This window comes from Amblyomma americanum, chromosome 6 (assembly GCF_052857255.1).
Source record: "Amblyomma americanum isolate KBUSLIRL-KWMA chromosome 6, ASM5285725v1, whole genome shotgun sequence".
In the NCBI taxonomy this organism is placed as follows: domain Eukaryota; kingdom Metazoa; phylum Arthropoda; class Arachnida; order Ixodida; family Ixodidae; genus Amblyomma; species Amblyomma americanum.
In genome coordinates, this window is record NC_135502.1 from 9435619 (window position 1) to 9448968 (window position 13350).

Genomic DNA, 13350 nt, shown 5'->3' on the forward strand with positions numbered 1-13350 from the left:
CACAGAACGCATGTATTCATGTAGTACATGTACCTCTCATGTAACTCTGCCGTTACCTCTCCTTACTTTCCAACCCCCCCTCCTGGAGTGCTTGGCTTCACTTGAGTTTGGAAGATTATGAGCAGGCCTTAGCTGAGCAAGCTCTCTTCTTCACTGGGACTCAGTGGTGGCCTTTTAAATAAAGCTTTTTCCTCCTTCTCGTCCTGGCCTTCGAACGCAGACGCTGGATGGTTGCACGCACGAGCTTGCACGCAAAGGCGCTACAAGACGACTTACGAATAGGGGGAGCGGGGCAAAGCGCGATATTGTTATTTAGCGCCACCTAACCCCAAAACATGCAATCAAATTGAATGGATTTCAACAGAGTATGGTCAGGGGCCACTTGGTGAAGCATTTCAAGAATAAAACTGCTAAAGCACGGGACAGGAAAGGAGCAGGCGGGACACGTGCAGACTTGCCAGTAACGGTTATTCCAGGCGGCGGCTTCTTGCGCCTCCAGGGAACAAGACCTCCCTACCTTCGTCTAGGCGGTGCCTCCCGCCTCCTTGGCCTTAGCGCCAGGGGGGGACGCGTTTTCTGTTGGGCAATAAAATTTTATTCACTCACTCACTAAATGCGAGGAACGTCTTTTTATACCAGTGCCGATGAGTATGCGCTCTTGAATATAGCATGAACAAACATGAAGCACACCTCACGCTGCATCATGACACCTTAGCTCTCTATTAAAAAGATGCACCGAGGGCGTACCGCGCTCATGTCACTGCCAAATATTGCGATCTGCGCAGCTTTAAATGTCACTCGCTCTAGTTGATCTTTGGCGCTTCCGAGCATACATGTCTGTCAAACAACGGGTGGCACTTATGTTTTATGATGAGTGCGGACTCGCGCATACCATCATTAATACAGTGTCCGGTAATAATCACCTGCGCGAGCCCAGGAATTATTTAAGATCTGATCACGATGCAAGCCTCGCCGCTCACATCATAGAACACAGGTGCTTTACTTCTACGTCAGTTGTAAGTCTGCATGGGTCCTGTCTGCTACGTTCCACTGTCCCGTCCTGTAGCGTAGTTTTATTATATAAACTACGGCCATATGTGCACTGCTTTGTAATACCCAAAAAATTGATTTTTTGGTAAATGTTTTATCAGCTTGCATGACTCGCTTTTTTATGTTCTCCGAAGTTTCATTGTTAAAATGGATCGGCAAGTGCTCTAAAATATTGTTCCGTAAACAGTGGCGGCTGTGCATTGCGGGGCAAAACGCTCAAACAGCGGCGTTTTTCTCTGTGTCGGTTTTTCTGCCGATAGATAGCGACCTTGCGGAACATATTTCTTCACAACTGTTCAATCGAACTATCTCAGTTTATTTTGTTGCACTCCTTGGACCATAACGCAGGTCAAGACCATTTTTGTTTTTCAAATTTCTGAATTTGAGATTTCCTGTATATTTTATTCTAACCGTAGATATACCAACGGTCGTGGCATCGCAAAAATTCAAAACCAAAATCTGTGGTTTTCGAACAAAAAAATTCAAACATTGTCTAGACCTGTAGCAAGCCACGAGGAACTCAATGAATGCTGAAACAGCCTTACCCGCCGCGGTGGCTCAGTGGTTAGGGCGCTCGACTACTGATCCGGAGTTCCCGGGTTCGAACCCGACCGCGGCGGCTGCGTTTTTATGGAGGAAAAACGCTAAGGCGCCCTTGTGCTGTGCGATGTCAGTGCACCTTAAAGATCCCCAGGTGGTCCAAATTATTCCGGAGCCCTCCACTACGGTACCCCTTTCTTCCTTTCGTCTTTCACTCCCTCCCTTATCCCGTCCCTTACGGCGCGGTTCAGGTGTCCAACGATATATGAGACAGATACTGCGCCATTTCCTTTCGCCCCCAAAACCAATTATTATTATAGACAGCCTTCTTCTGCCAAATTTGCTTTAATCTTCAGCCTTTTAAGAAAAATAAGTGGAAAATGTATATTATAGAACAAATTGGTTTTTACCAAGCAGAGAAAAAAATTGCGAAGCATGCCTTCGTTGAACGAGAAAGCGGTGCAAAAAAGAGTGAATTTCCGCACACTACCTTCTTCGGTACTGTGCAGTACAACCGCAGAAGATAAAACTCGACATTTGTTTATTACAATTATCTATTCATCTCAGCTTAAGAAAAAGTTAAGAGGGTTTGCTCCTCGTGTTGTTAAGAGAAAATTACAGTAGCAGCAGGCTACAAGTGGGGAATACCTGAGGTCTTGTTCTCCTGGATATAAAGTAACGATAATGGCTTTATTGCTAGCTCTACACACCACCTCTGCCTTGCCGGTCTTTAGGATGGCCCGAACGTGCCACAAAAGTTGAGTGATTGCCGATAGGCACAACGAACACATGGAGAAAACTCTGCAGAGCATTAAGCAGCATAGCGACGCTAAGCTTTTTCGTGTGTCTAAAGACAGAAGGAAAAAATGAAAGAAGGCCAACTGCAGAAATTCTACAATGTTTCTTTTGGATTTAAGTGGTGCACCCTTTCCGACTAGCAAGAATGGGAAGAACAGGACTGAGCGAAAGGGCAACAACTGTGAAACTAAAACAGACAAAGCTGCTAAGAAGGCAGGAAATCCAAGACAATCGAGCAGCCAGGCGACCAGGCAACACACAAAGCCCGGCTGTATAGCTGCCACGTTTGTACCGGGTCATGGAACGGAACAGTTACCGGGTTGTGTCTCGTAACAGTGTTTGTCACGTGAACAGGCTCACAAGATTGCGTTGGCGTCCATGGAACCAATTTCGCATGCATTCACTGCAAGTCTGATAGTTCCGTTACTTTAGTGGGGCTTCTTATTTTGCCTGGGATCGGGGCACGATACTTTTCGAACTTCCTAATACCGTCAAATTTTTTTTGTGTGTGTTCCGCTTTAGCCGGCCTTTACTTATTTCCTGAGCACGATGCCAAGAAAGACGGTAGCAAATAACTCCGTATTGTTTGCCGATACTTGTCAAAAATAATATTACGCGATTATTTGGAAATTCGTGCCGGTTTCGCAGTGAACGTTGTTATACAGAGCCCTCCCCGTAAAACGTAGACGGTCAAGGTTCGGTCACGTAACGGTCTCATGCCAGCATGTGATCATGCGCCCATGGCGTTTATTATGGTGGCCCAGGCTGCCACAAGGTCTGAGTGTTCCGTGGGTCTTGACCATTAGCAAAAGGCAGGCGGCAGCAGAGCGAGACCTTTCGCTGAGATTCGCGAGTTACGGAGAAGAGCGCAAACACTTGGTAATTTGTTCACCCCACTCTCGCCTGAGTGATCGTAGGAGTGAAGTTACGTTAAGGAGGCAGGTTTTGTGACAAGCGTAGCAAGCCCCGTTGCCGCCGCATCCTAATCGCGCATCATGGCGAGGGTACCTCGGCGCCGAAGTTGTGCCCCAGCTCGTGGCAGAAGACCATCTCGGAGACCGCGGCCGCCACGAACGAGTTGTAGTTGAGAAACGTGAGCACGCCAACATTGGTGCTTAGTGTGAGCACCTGGGCGCTGCCGCCAACGGACACTGCGGACGGCCTCGCCTTCTCGCAAACGCCGCCCTGGTTCTCTGCGACAATCGTGCGCGCGAGGGAAGTTAGCAGGAAGAAGAACTGACGCGTAAATCACATGCAGATCAATCTATTAAAGGCATGCTGAGACAAACTGAAGTTGGCCTTTGTCGTTAGATTATCGCGTTCTGACGACAGCGAGATTACGTTCACTGATTAGGGAGCTTTTATTAACTAGAAAAGGCCAAACACTAGATAGATTTCTCTACGTGCACACCGGGCGATTTTTCAAGTTAGCTGCGGTGCGTCCACAGTTTTTACTGCATGGATCCCAGAGGTTAGGCCACACCGTCATTTCCTTCAAATCGGCGATCACGGAGTCCTTCTTAGCTATTACAAGTTGCAATCGAATTGGGGGGAGATTTCATAGTGTAATTTTCGCAGCATTAAATGCGGCTTTTGGTGCCAGACGAATATCAACATACCCAGAAAGAGCCATAGAATCGATTTTTACTAAGCATAAATATTTGACGGGGCTGTCCTAAGTGTGTCGTTAAAGGTGCACTAAAGAGTAATCTAAACTCGTCTTTTTACCGCAGGAATTCTATTTACACGTTCCGGACATTCTTAGAAACTTATTGTCATGTGCGGCCGATTGTCCTAATTTAATCGCATTAAACGTCCCGGCTTCCGCCTTTTTTTGAACTCAACGCGGTAGGTAGGCGGAGTCAGCCAACGCGTGGAGTGCCTTTCAGCCAGTCCAGTGGCGGCTTCGCTTTCGCTTTTATCTTGTTTTGTAGGTTTCTGTGAATAAACAGTTCCAGTCACAGACAACATAGTCGCAAAATAGGCACATGGAAATAAAAATACACGTGGACTCTGATTTACGTATCACTCCGCCGATGGCAGAGCGGCCAGCCGCCACGGGACTGGCTGACGCGTTGGTTGACTCCTCCTATACCTGCCGCGTTGAGTTCAAAAAAAAAAAAAAGGCGGGAGCCGAGACGTTTAAAACGATTTAATTAAGGCAATCGGCCGCACATGACAATAATTACATGTTTCTAAGAATGCCCGGAACGTGTAGATAGAGTTCCCGCGATAAAGAGACGAGTTCAGATTCCTCTTTAGTGCAGTAGTGCAGTCCTGGAACACAGTTGTGTTACGATGACGAATACTGGGCGCATGCGGCTGACTGATGGTCCAGCAGAAAACAACGAAAAAAATGTATCGGATTCCTCACCCTCTTCTGGAACCAAGAGATGGCAGTAATTTTTTCTCTGGTGATCGTGGAAGGTGCTCTGAAGACGATTTTGTGCATCATTTTGAGTGAAGTTTGCACAATTTTTTACGCATTTTTTTTCCCTGCAGGAAAGCGCTTGTAATCGTGCTTTGTAGTTCGCGCGATCTGGAAGTTATCTGTGACGGTGTTCGTGATATCACAGAGCCACTTCACACTCAGGAACTAAACCGGAATTATTTGATGCCGCGACTTATTTTTCAGGACGAAAATGCCGTGTGAAGTTAAAAAAAAATGCCCGAAAAATGTTGCGGAAAAGTGCTATTCTGATACCAAGCGCAATGAGTAAAAAGCAGTTGTGTGTGCGTGCGTGTGCGCGTGCCGGCGCGCGTCTCCTGATGTGTGTCTCCTGTTGCGAAATGCGGCCTCCACGTATCGCCACAAGTAGGGTTCGATACTATCTGCCACGTGTTCTCGCGTTCCCTTTCATAAAGCTCACGACAGTATACCCTATCGGCGGTTGACTCCCACGCGCGTATCGCGGTGTTTTAGAAATACATCACATTTCCAAGCGATGACGAGAAAAATAGGGCAATTCCACCAAGCAGCCGTAGGAAGTACACAGCAAGCATTTCAGACAATCATATACGTGTCGTTCGTCAACATATATCCCCTCCCGCCCCACTGGCTGACCTCAGTGTGGCGCCAGTTTTCCCGACTATATTCGTACCAAAATAGTGAGCGACCGTTTGCCGTACAGCGTTCTGAGTGGTGTCATACGATTTCTCGTTGCATATATAGCTTGCATGTGCTAGTCAAGTTGGAGGCTAGCTTGCGACAGGGATTCGAACCGACGACATATGCACCTTCTATAGTATGCCTTCCCAGACTTTTTACCTCTTGAGGTTGAAGTGTCCACCGAGATGTGGCACAGTTACTGCGTGATTTCGTTGTTTTTTTTTTAAGCCAATTTTCATATTAAAATTGTGATGAATTCGCTCATCCTACATCGCTGCGGGTGGTGCCATGCGATTTCTCATTGCATATAGCATACGTCTCTTAGGTTGGAGGCTAGCTAACGACAGGTATTCGAATCGAGTGTTCTAGTGACCAGCGATCGGAGCCGCGTCTTCGTCTCATTTCTCAGTGCTCAACCTGCGTCGATGTCGAACGCTCACAATGTTCACTGATGTTTTCGCCTTCACAGCACGTAAGCAGTCGTAAGGGCCCTCTGAATTTTCTTCGTGAAGCACTGTGAAATCAGAAAACTGCTCTGAAAACTTTTGCTTATATGTATTCTTATGAGCGCTAACCCTACTTTACACCGCCAGTCGTATCCGGCGTCGGCGAGCGCCCCCCACGTTATATATGTCACTGGTGCGCTCACTGTCGGCGTTGGCGACCCAGGCGAGGCCGAGCAGTCCTCCGAAGAAGTCCCGGTACGTCCAGGTGTAGGACAAGCAGAACTCGTCATGGTTGGAGAGAGACGTCAGGTGCAGCAAGTAGGCAATGTCGGCGGCCGACGCGCAGAACGGATTAGCGCCAGCAGCACTGTCGCTGCCAGCGCAGCTCTGCGAGTCGTTGATCTGCGCGCCGAGAGGGAGGTGAAGTTTGTGCTCCTGTAGCTTGCTAGCACTGCATCTCGTGAACCCGATCGATCGCGTGAAACGTCCCCTCGGTTCCGAGCTGAAACCGGGGAGCACAAATGCAGGCTCTCTTGGGACCGACATGTCCGCTTTCTTTCTACATCCTTGCCACGGGTGGTGTATGGACGTGAACGAGCGGAAGTTACACGTATAAGCGAAAGCGCACTCACGTATCTGGAATAGGCCGCTCTGAGAGGATTACAATGCACATGGGTCGCAGAAGATGAAGCGCATATGAAGAGGGAGGTTAAGTACGAGCATAACCTCTGCCTGTGCCTTATAACTAGCCGAGGCACCTCCAGGGCAAGCTGCAGAGTTCAACACGGTGGTTTGGTTTCACTGTTTCGTATTAACGGTCGGTCAGAAACTTTTAATCCACCTGCGTCCGAGAAATGTTCTTTAATTATATTTTAGAGAAATCTAAGAGGAAACAGCAAATAGATTACACCAGTGGGTCATATCTGTACTTCTTCCGAATGCCTCTTCTAGGTAGCAACGTGCATTTGGGTCGTTCAGAGAAACCGAAAATTAGCTGCTGAATATCAGCAGCGGATAGGCGCCTATACTGGAAGGAAAGAAGTGATTCCTGCCCTTTCTTCAAGATGCGCAGCACGCCGGTTCATATGCGCCGCATTTTATTACGGTTCTTGTCCCAATCAATTCTTACGCTTTTTACCGTTGGCCATTGCCTCGCTGTTCTTTGATATCGCTAGTGCGATAGCTGCTTCTTCAGCCGATGTGGTATCCACCGCTTGGATAAGGCTACTTGCAATGATATCCCTCGACTCACAAGCAGCGGTACGCAATTACCCCAGAGGCCGCGTTGGCGCTCCGTGTTGGGAAATTTTGGAAAGGTCTAATCCTTCCAACATCCAGATCATCTGGACGCCAGGGCACCTCTCAACGACGGGCAATGAGGCGGCCAACACAGCTGCTCCAGCTCTCCTCCTCCGAGCATCTGGCACGCAGCCTCTCTCTGACATAGTTGACAACCCCTCACCCTTACTAAGCTACGCAGAAATTACGGAGTACTGTAAGATCACAAGAAGGAAATATCCGCTTCCTCACAAAACCCTAAGTATGAAGAGCACATAATCAGGCGACTACAAACTAATACTCTGCCCAATCCTTACCTAATGAGTAAATGGTACCCAGACACCTGCGATTCGTCCTGTCCCTCCTGTGGAGCAGTTGGCACACTCTTTCACGCGGTTTGGGAATGTCAAGCAAACCCAGACTTGGACAGCAATCCCGATCCGACTTATGAGCGCTGGGAGGCAACCCTTCATAGCCACAGCCCCCTCGACCAGAAATCGCTGGTTGAGAGGGGCCGGATTATGATGGCGACCAATGGGTTCTCGTACTGAACCCACCCAGTTTTTATGCACTGAATAAATGTTTTTCCTCCTCCTCCCGTTGGCCAGACAGAGCCCAGCATTTGACACCGGCGCTAACGGCTGCATTCTTCTCAGTTCTCAGTCCTGACGTCACAGGCAACGGTGGTAGGGGGTAAAATAATGAATCAAGGATAGATTCTGTGCAGAATAAGACCTCTACAGAAGTCGCTTGTTGCTTCGTATTGGAGACAAAAACATCTGTGAGAGGCTGGAAATCCAATCTTTGCACGGTACAGAGACTCGCAGCCACAGCTCATGCCTACTTGACTTCCGCGCATACCTGGTAACACCGCGTGCCCAACAAAAATCACGTTCAGCTACGACTGAATGAGCCACGCGTTGAATGTGCTACTCCGTCTTTGCCAGAGGAGAACAGACCTTGATCCTATGCACGGTGAAGCTCACATCCTCGATGCCCCCGAAGTTGGTGCTTCGAAAGACGTCCGAAGCACGCGCCACGTGCTGCGCCACAAGCGCCGTGACGCGCTCCCGCGCGCGCCCAGCTTCGCCGCGGGCTTCGTCCAAGAAGTGCGCGTGCAGGAGGTGATCAATGGTGATCTCAAGGTTGCACACTCGTCGGGGAGGCCGCTCTCGAAGCCCGCGACCCGTGGCGTTCTCGGGCTGTTCTTCGGACGAGTCTTGAGCCCACAAGAGCCGACGTCGCCTCGCATCTGCACCGGGACGCTGCTGGACCTGCGCACGAGCGGCCCGTACACCGGTTGTCGTCACGTCGTCCAGGGAAAACCTCTTTTGTCGTACCCTGTCACACCGTGACAAGCATTTTCCTGGACGCTTGACCTAAGCCTCGCCCTTAACTGATACGTGGACAAGTGCTCGTTATAACACGTTGGAGTCATCTACCACTACATCGAAAACATGAGTGGAAGTCAGTTGCATAGGACCGCTACAAAGCTTATAGAAGAAAGTAGAGACATGCTATCAATCGTTTTCCGTACCAGAGTTTGTTCGGTTTTATGCTCCGGAAACACTCCAACCTGAACAATCGGGCCGCAAGCTCTGAACTGTTGGCAGGAACACTGAACGAGGAACACGCAAAGTGGAAAGAATTTGATCAAAGTGGAAGTTTGGGTTAATTGGTAAGGCATCACTTTAAAGGGAGGCTTAGCTCGATAGAATAAGGACAAGAGAGGGACACGAGACGAGCGCTAGCGCGCGTAGCTGGGGGCGCTTGAGCTCCGCCTTCAAGAGTACGACGCGATAGCGTTAATGGGTTAATACCCATATGTGCGTAATGGGTCATTCTCGATCGAATTACATTAATAGATCCTTGAGATCCTGATACCACTTCTGGCGCACTGGTGCAGCAGCAACCTCTGCGCAACCTGAACAAACTCTCGCGAGCAGTCAATCATATAACTGCCACCTGCCGCGGTGGTCAATTTGCTCACAATCCGGTGGGCTGGTTGTGATGACGCCACAGGGTCACGTGACCTAGGTGTCCCAACTAGGCTGCTGCTCCGGGAATTTTTCGCTCACAGTGCCGACCCACGCCGGATTTTCTTAACGCTGTCGATCGCGTTAAAAAAATGTGGAAAAAATGCCCGTTATTGAAAATATTTCTTTTGTTATAAAACATGTTCATACCCAGAAACTCTGAAAATCTCGACAAGCGCATTTTTCAACGGGAAATAGTTCATGAACGCATTTTTTTTCACATATCGTATGATATCACTGAATCATATATCTGCACATGTCCCCCTGGCAGGCTTGCATTTTCTTGGTATTAACCTCTTTTTGCTACCGTCAGAAACGTTTCCACTTCAAAAGAAAGATTTTGGTTCGCATCGGAAAAATGGACCATTAGGTTCAATATTTCCAAACAGTACCTTGCAATATTTCACAGCTGCCTGACGATTAAATTTGATGTCGAAGAATCGTGGAAGTGTGACGAGCAACTTCATCGAAGTCTTTAGCTGCATATGTGCAACTGTGTTGGCAACTGCTTTTTCGTACAAACAGAGAAAGCAAATAAGCAGATGATTTACTAGAAAGAATTCACTGCAATAGAAGGATCACAACACATATTGCATTTTGGACTGTTTCTAAATTAAGGGTTTAAACTAATCTTTTCAGCTGACAATGCGCTCCGTGCGAAAGGCACTGATTGGTTCCATTGGATTTCGATACTAACTTTGTGCAGCTGCACTGCTGTTAAAGAAGCTGCATATTACGGGTCAAACACACGGTTTAGTTTGTGGGGTTTGAATTGGGGAGATAAGTACGTTCTCCCCACTCAATCGCGGCTGACACGGTTCAAAGCCGCCCGAACCTCACCCCGTGATCGCGTACGCTACGGAACGATCGCCGACCACGGCGGGCCTTGCTCTGGGGGAACAAAGGAACGATATATTGGCTGACACAAACAGGCATTTATTGCTACAGCTACAATAACGCCAGCTAGCAACAAGGTACGCTAATGAATCGAGGTCGTCCGACTCACCAGCAAGGTTCCGAGCGAATGTTCGCCCGCGCTAGGGCAAGGGATATATACTTCGAAGGCCGGACGGGACGAGTACGGGAGGCCGTCTCCCCGTCACTTCCTCGCCCCGCCGGCGAAGAGCGGAGCCGCGAGCGACACGTCCGCTCGGGCCGAAGATCCCAGCCCAAGCCCCCTCTCCCGCGCGCGGGCTTTGGCAGTCCCCCGCGAAGCGGTGCTGGCCCCCTCTCTTGCCAGTTATTGTAACTGACAAGGGAATGCGCTCAGCTTCGAGGTGAGACTGCCGCTGCACGATGCCTCGCGGGAAAGCAAACTCAGGGGGCTGCAGGGCAGGTCCCCACAAGTTACACGCTTGCTTCCATAGTTCGCTGGAAATCTGGATCCTCAAGAAAGACGAGCTGGCGGCTTGTCTCGAATCGCAGCGCTCAGCGTTCTCAGCCTGACTTTTGGAATGGCTGAACTACGCATGTTCTTTCTCCAGGCTTCGAACAAAACCGCGGCCGCGTCCAATGGTATACTCACGGGGCGTTTCGCCATTCCGTCCAGCGCAGCGTCCATCCAACGCCTGGCGCCGCCGCTGAGGCCGCAGAGGCGAACCCCTCTTTCGGGGTCGGCTCCGTTCGGAAGTCGCACGTCGTTCTCAGCGTACACCAGCGAGTGGAAAGGCGGCTTTCGCTGGCCACCGAAGAGTCTGCTCGACCTCTCCACGTAGAAGCGTCCGCGAAGGGAGCGTATGGAGCCCTCAAACACGCCCCCGTGCAGCGCACCGAACACACGGCTCGAAGGATCGTCTATGGCGACGGAAATAACAAAGTTATCGTTCAGTTTTCTATTTTTTTTGTAGCTATAGCTACATTACGGTAGCATTCCGAGCCTCCAGCGTGGTTGGTCACGTGGTGCGGAGCAGCTGCCGGCGGCGCGGCGCCGTGGCTGATCACGTGGTTCGTCATGTGGTTGGTCACGTGTACAAGTTCCACTCGGCCAGCTGTAGCTTTCGCGTCACTCCAGGTTTAACCAGAGCTAAACCACCGCCAATTTGTTTTGTTGCCGCAGTAAAATAATGCAGCTCGCTAATGTGTTACACCATTCATATGATGCGATTTTCACGATTCGTGCCGCATTCTGTTAAATTTCGGCAGCGAAACCTCTTCTTGACCTCCCTAAGAGTTGTAGAGGCAGGGGTGGGGGTGGGGGGCGTACTCATGGAAAACGGTCGAAGTAGTAGTTGAGGCGGTGGGTAATCAGGTCCTATATATCCATGCTGAACGTAAAAGCGCAATAAGACAAGGACACAGGATAAGACAGACAACACGAGCGCTCGTGTTGTCTGTCTTATTCTGTCCTTGTCTTTTGCGCTTTTACGTTCAGCATGGAAAACCAACTCGCCCAAACACGGCCACTATTGACCTATATATCCTAAAGAAAAGAAGGCCGATGCAGTTCTTTATTTCTGAATTTTTTCACATCCGCCCCCTTCATTATTCCGCCATAAGCACTTCTGAACGGCCCTGCACAACGCGACAATGCCTTTTCTCAACAAAGAAGAGCTGTGCGCAGTGGCATGCTGCGTACTATATACTGGCCCCAGAACCAACCCAGAACAGTACTGACCAAACAGCTGGCCGCTGTAGATGTGGCTAACGTCTGGTATGAGCCTGCCCAGCGTCTCTGTTTCCAGCGTGAAGTTCTCGTGGAAGACGGACGCGTCTGGCCTCAGCTTCAGGATGAAGTTCCTGCAGAGTGACGTTGTATTTACATGACTTGGCGTCTGTTTCAAAAGGTGGAAAGCACAAAGAAAAATGTCTGTGCTCTTTCCAAGCACCTGATGCATGTATGCCGGAGAAAGTTTTGAAAGTCAGCCGATGCCTCTGCGCACTGTGGCTGCAAACTACGGTGACTTCTCTCTGTACCTACCCATTTACTTCTTGCCTTGCTTAGAGCAGTTCTGAAATAAAATGGTTCATGCAACTGGCTCCGCTCTCACACCTCTTTTCTGGTAATTCTTTATAGAGCATTCTTTAACTCGTTCGCGGGCGTACTCTTTAGCCCATCGCATTTTTGGAGGCTTTTCACGCCTCCAGTTTTAGCTGCACCGAACGTAACCATAACTGACGGTTAGCGAGTCGGAGACGGTGTCCAGTCAGGGCGATAGATGATAATGCAATGACAGATGGACATCAAATGTTCTAGAGCTGTAGAATGCAAAGTAAGTCTCTAGTCAGCTCTTCCTGTTACTTTTTCGTCAAAGAGAGCGAAGTGTGGTGTGAGTGCGGTTGTGCTGGTGCCGGCTATGGAATACGCCATAGAAGTGTCACGTGCAAAGTGCAATATTGGCGTATGTTTTAGACACGCAACTTCTGTTCCCGCGTGCTCAGAGAAGGGAGGTTATAGTGGCTCACTATGGTTCTGCAGCGCAGAGTTGTACCATACAAAAAGCACGGCGCGCCAAACATGTCAGCGAGAGTGAGCGGCCAAGCAAACACCGCTGCCATGCCTTTCGGACTAGTTTACAACATAATGGTAGGTTGCGTGACGCCAAACTCCGAATTAATATAGCGAACGGTCACTTCGGCCCATGTGTACAAAAACACAAATTGCCGCAGCAGGCTTAGATCAGGAAAGAGACCAGCAATCTTAGAAACCAAAGAAAGAATTTGAGGGATTTTATTTATTCTTTTTTTGGGAAAATAAAATAATTTTTATTTTCACAAAGCAGAAGCAAATATGTACACAAGACGACCTCGTCATTTTCTATCAGCCCTCAAAGCAAAAAATTTGAGGGGACACCTAAGATTCGTCGTAAGGGCATTACGCGATAGCGTTAATGCGTTAATGCCCATATATGCGGAATTCGTCCTTCTCTTCCTTACATTCATAGATCGCTGGAAGTCCTCATAAGACTCCTGGCGCAGTGGTGCAGTGGTTAAGCGATGCGCCACTGCCCTGCAATGGCAGGTGCTGCCACCGTGGGGTTTATGGTTTTTTGGGCTTTAAGATCACAACGCGTCGCCGGATTTTCTGCAGAACAGGAGGCTTAACGCTATGGCGTTAATAAAATGAACATACTTCTATGCCTTACCTGGTTCTAGA

General features: G+C 49.1%; 1 protein-coding gene across 1 annotated transcript in view; it reads right to left on the reverse strand.

Annotated features, from left to right (window-relative positions):
* Positions 1-13350, reverse strand: part of LOC144094461 (disintegrin and metalloproteinase domain-containing protein 10-like) — a 28932-nt gene that overhangs the window by 15434 nt on the left and 148 nt on the right. The window contains exons 2-6 of the mRNA XM_077628393.1: positions 11872-12028; positions 10783-11051; positions 8181-8495; positions 6147-6345; positions 3397-3581 (exon numbers count right to left, since the gene is read on the reverse strand). Of these exons, the coding sequence (XP_077484519.1) occupies positions 3397-3581; positions 6147-6345; positions 8181-8495; positions 10783-11051; positions 11872-12028 (1125 nt within the window). The remainder of the gene's footprint in view (positions 1-3396; positions 3582-6146; positions 6346-8180; positions 8496-10782; positions 11052-11871; positions 12029-13350) is intronic.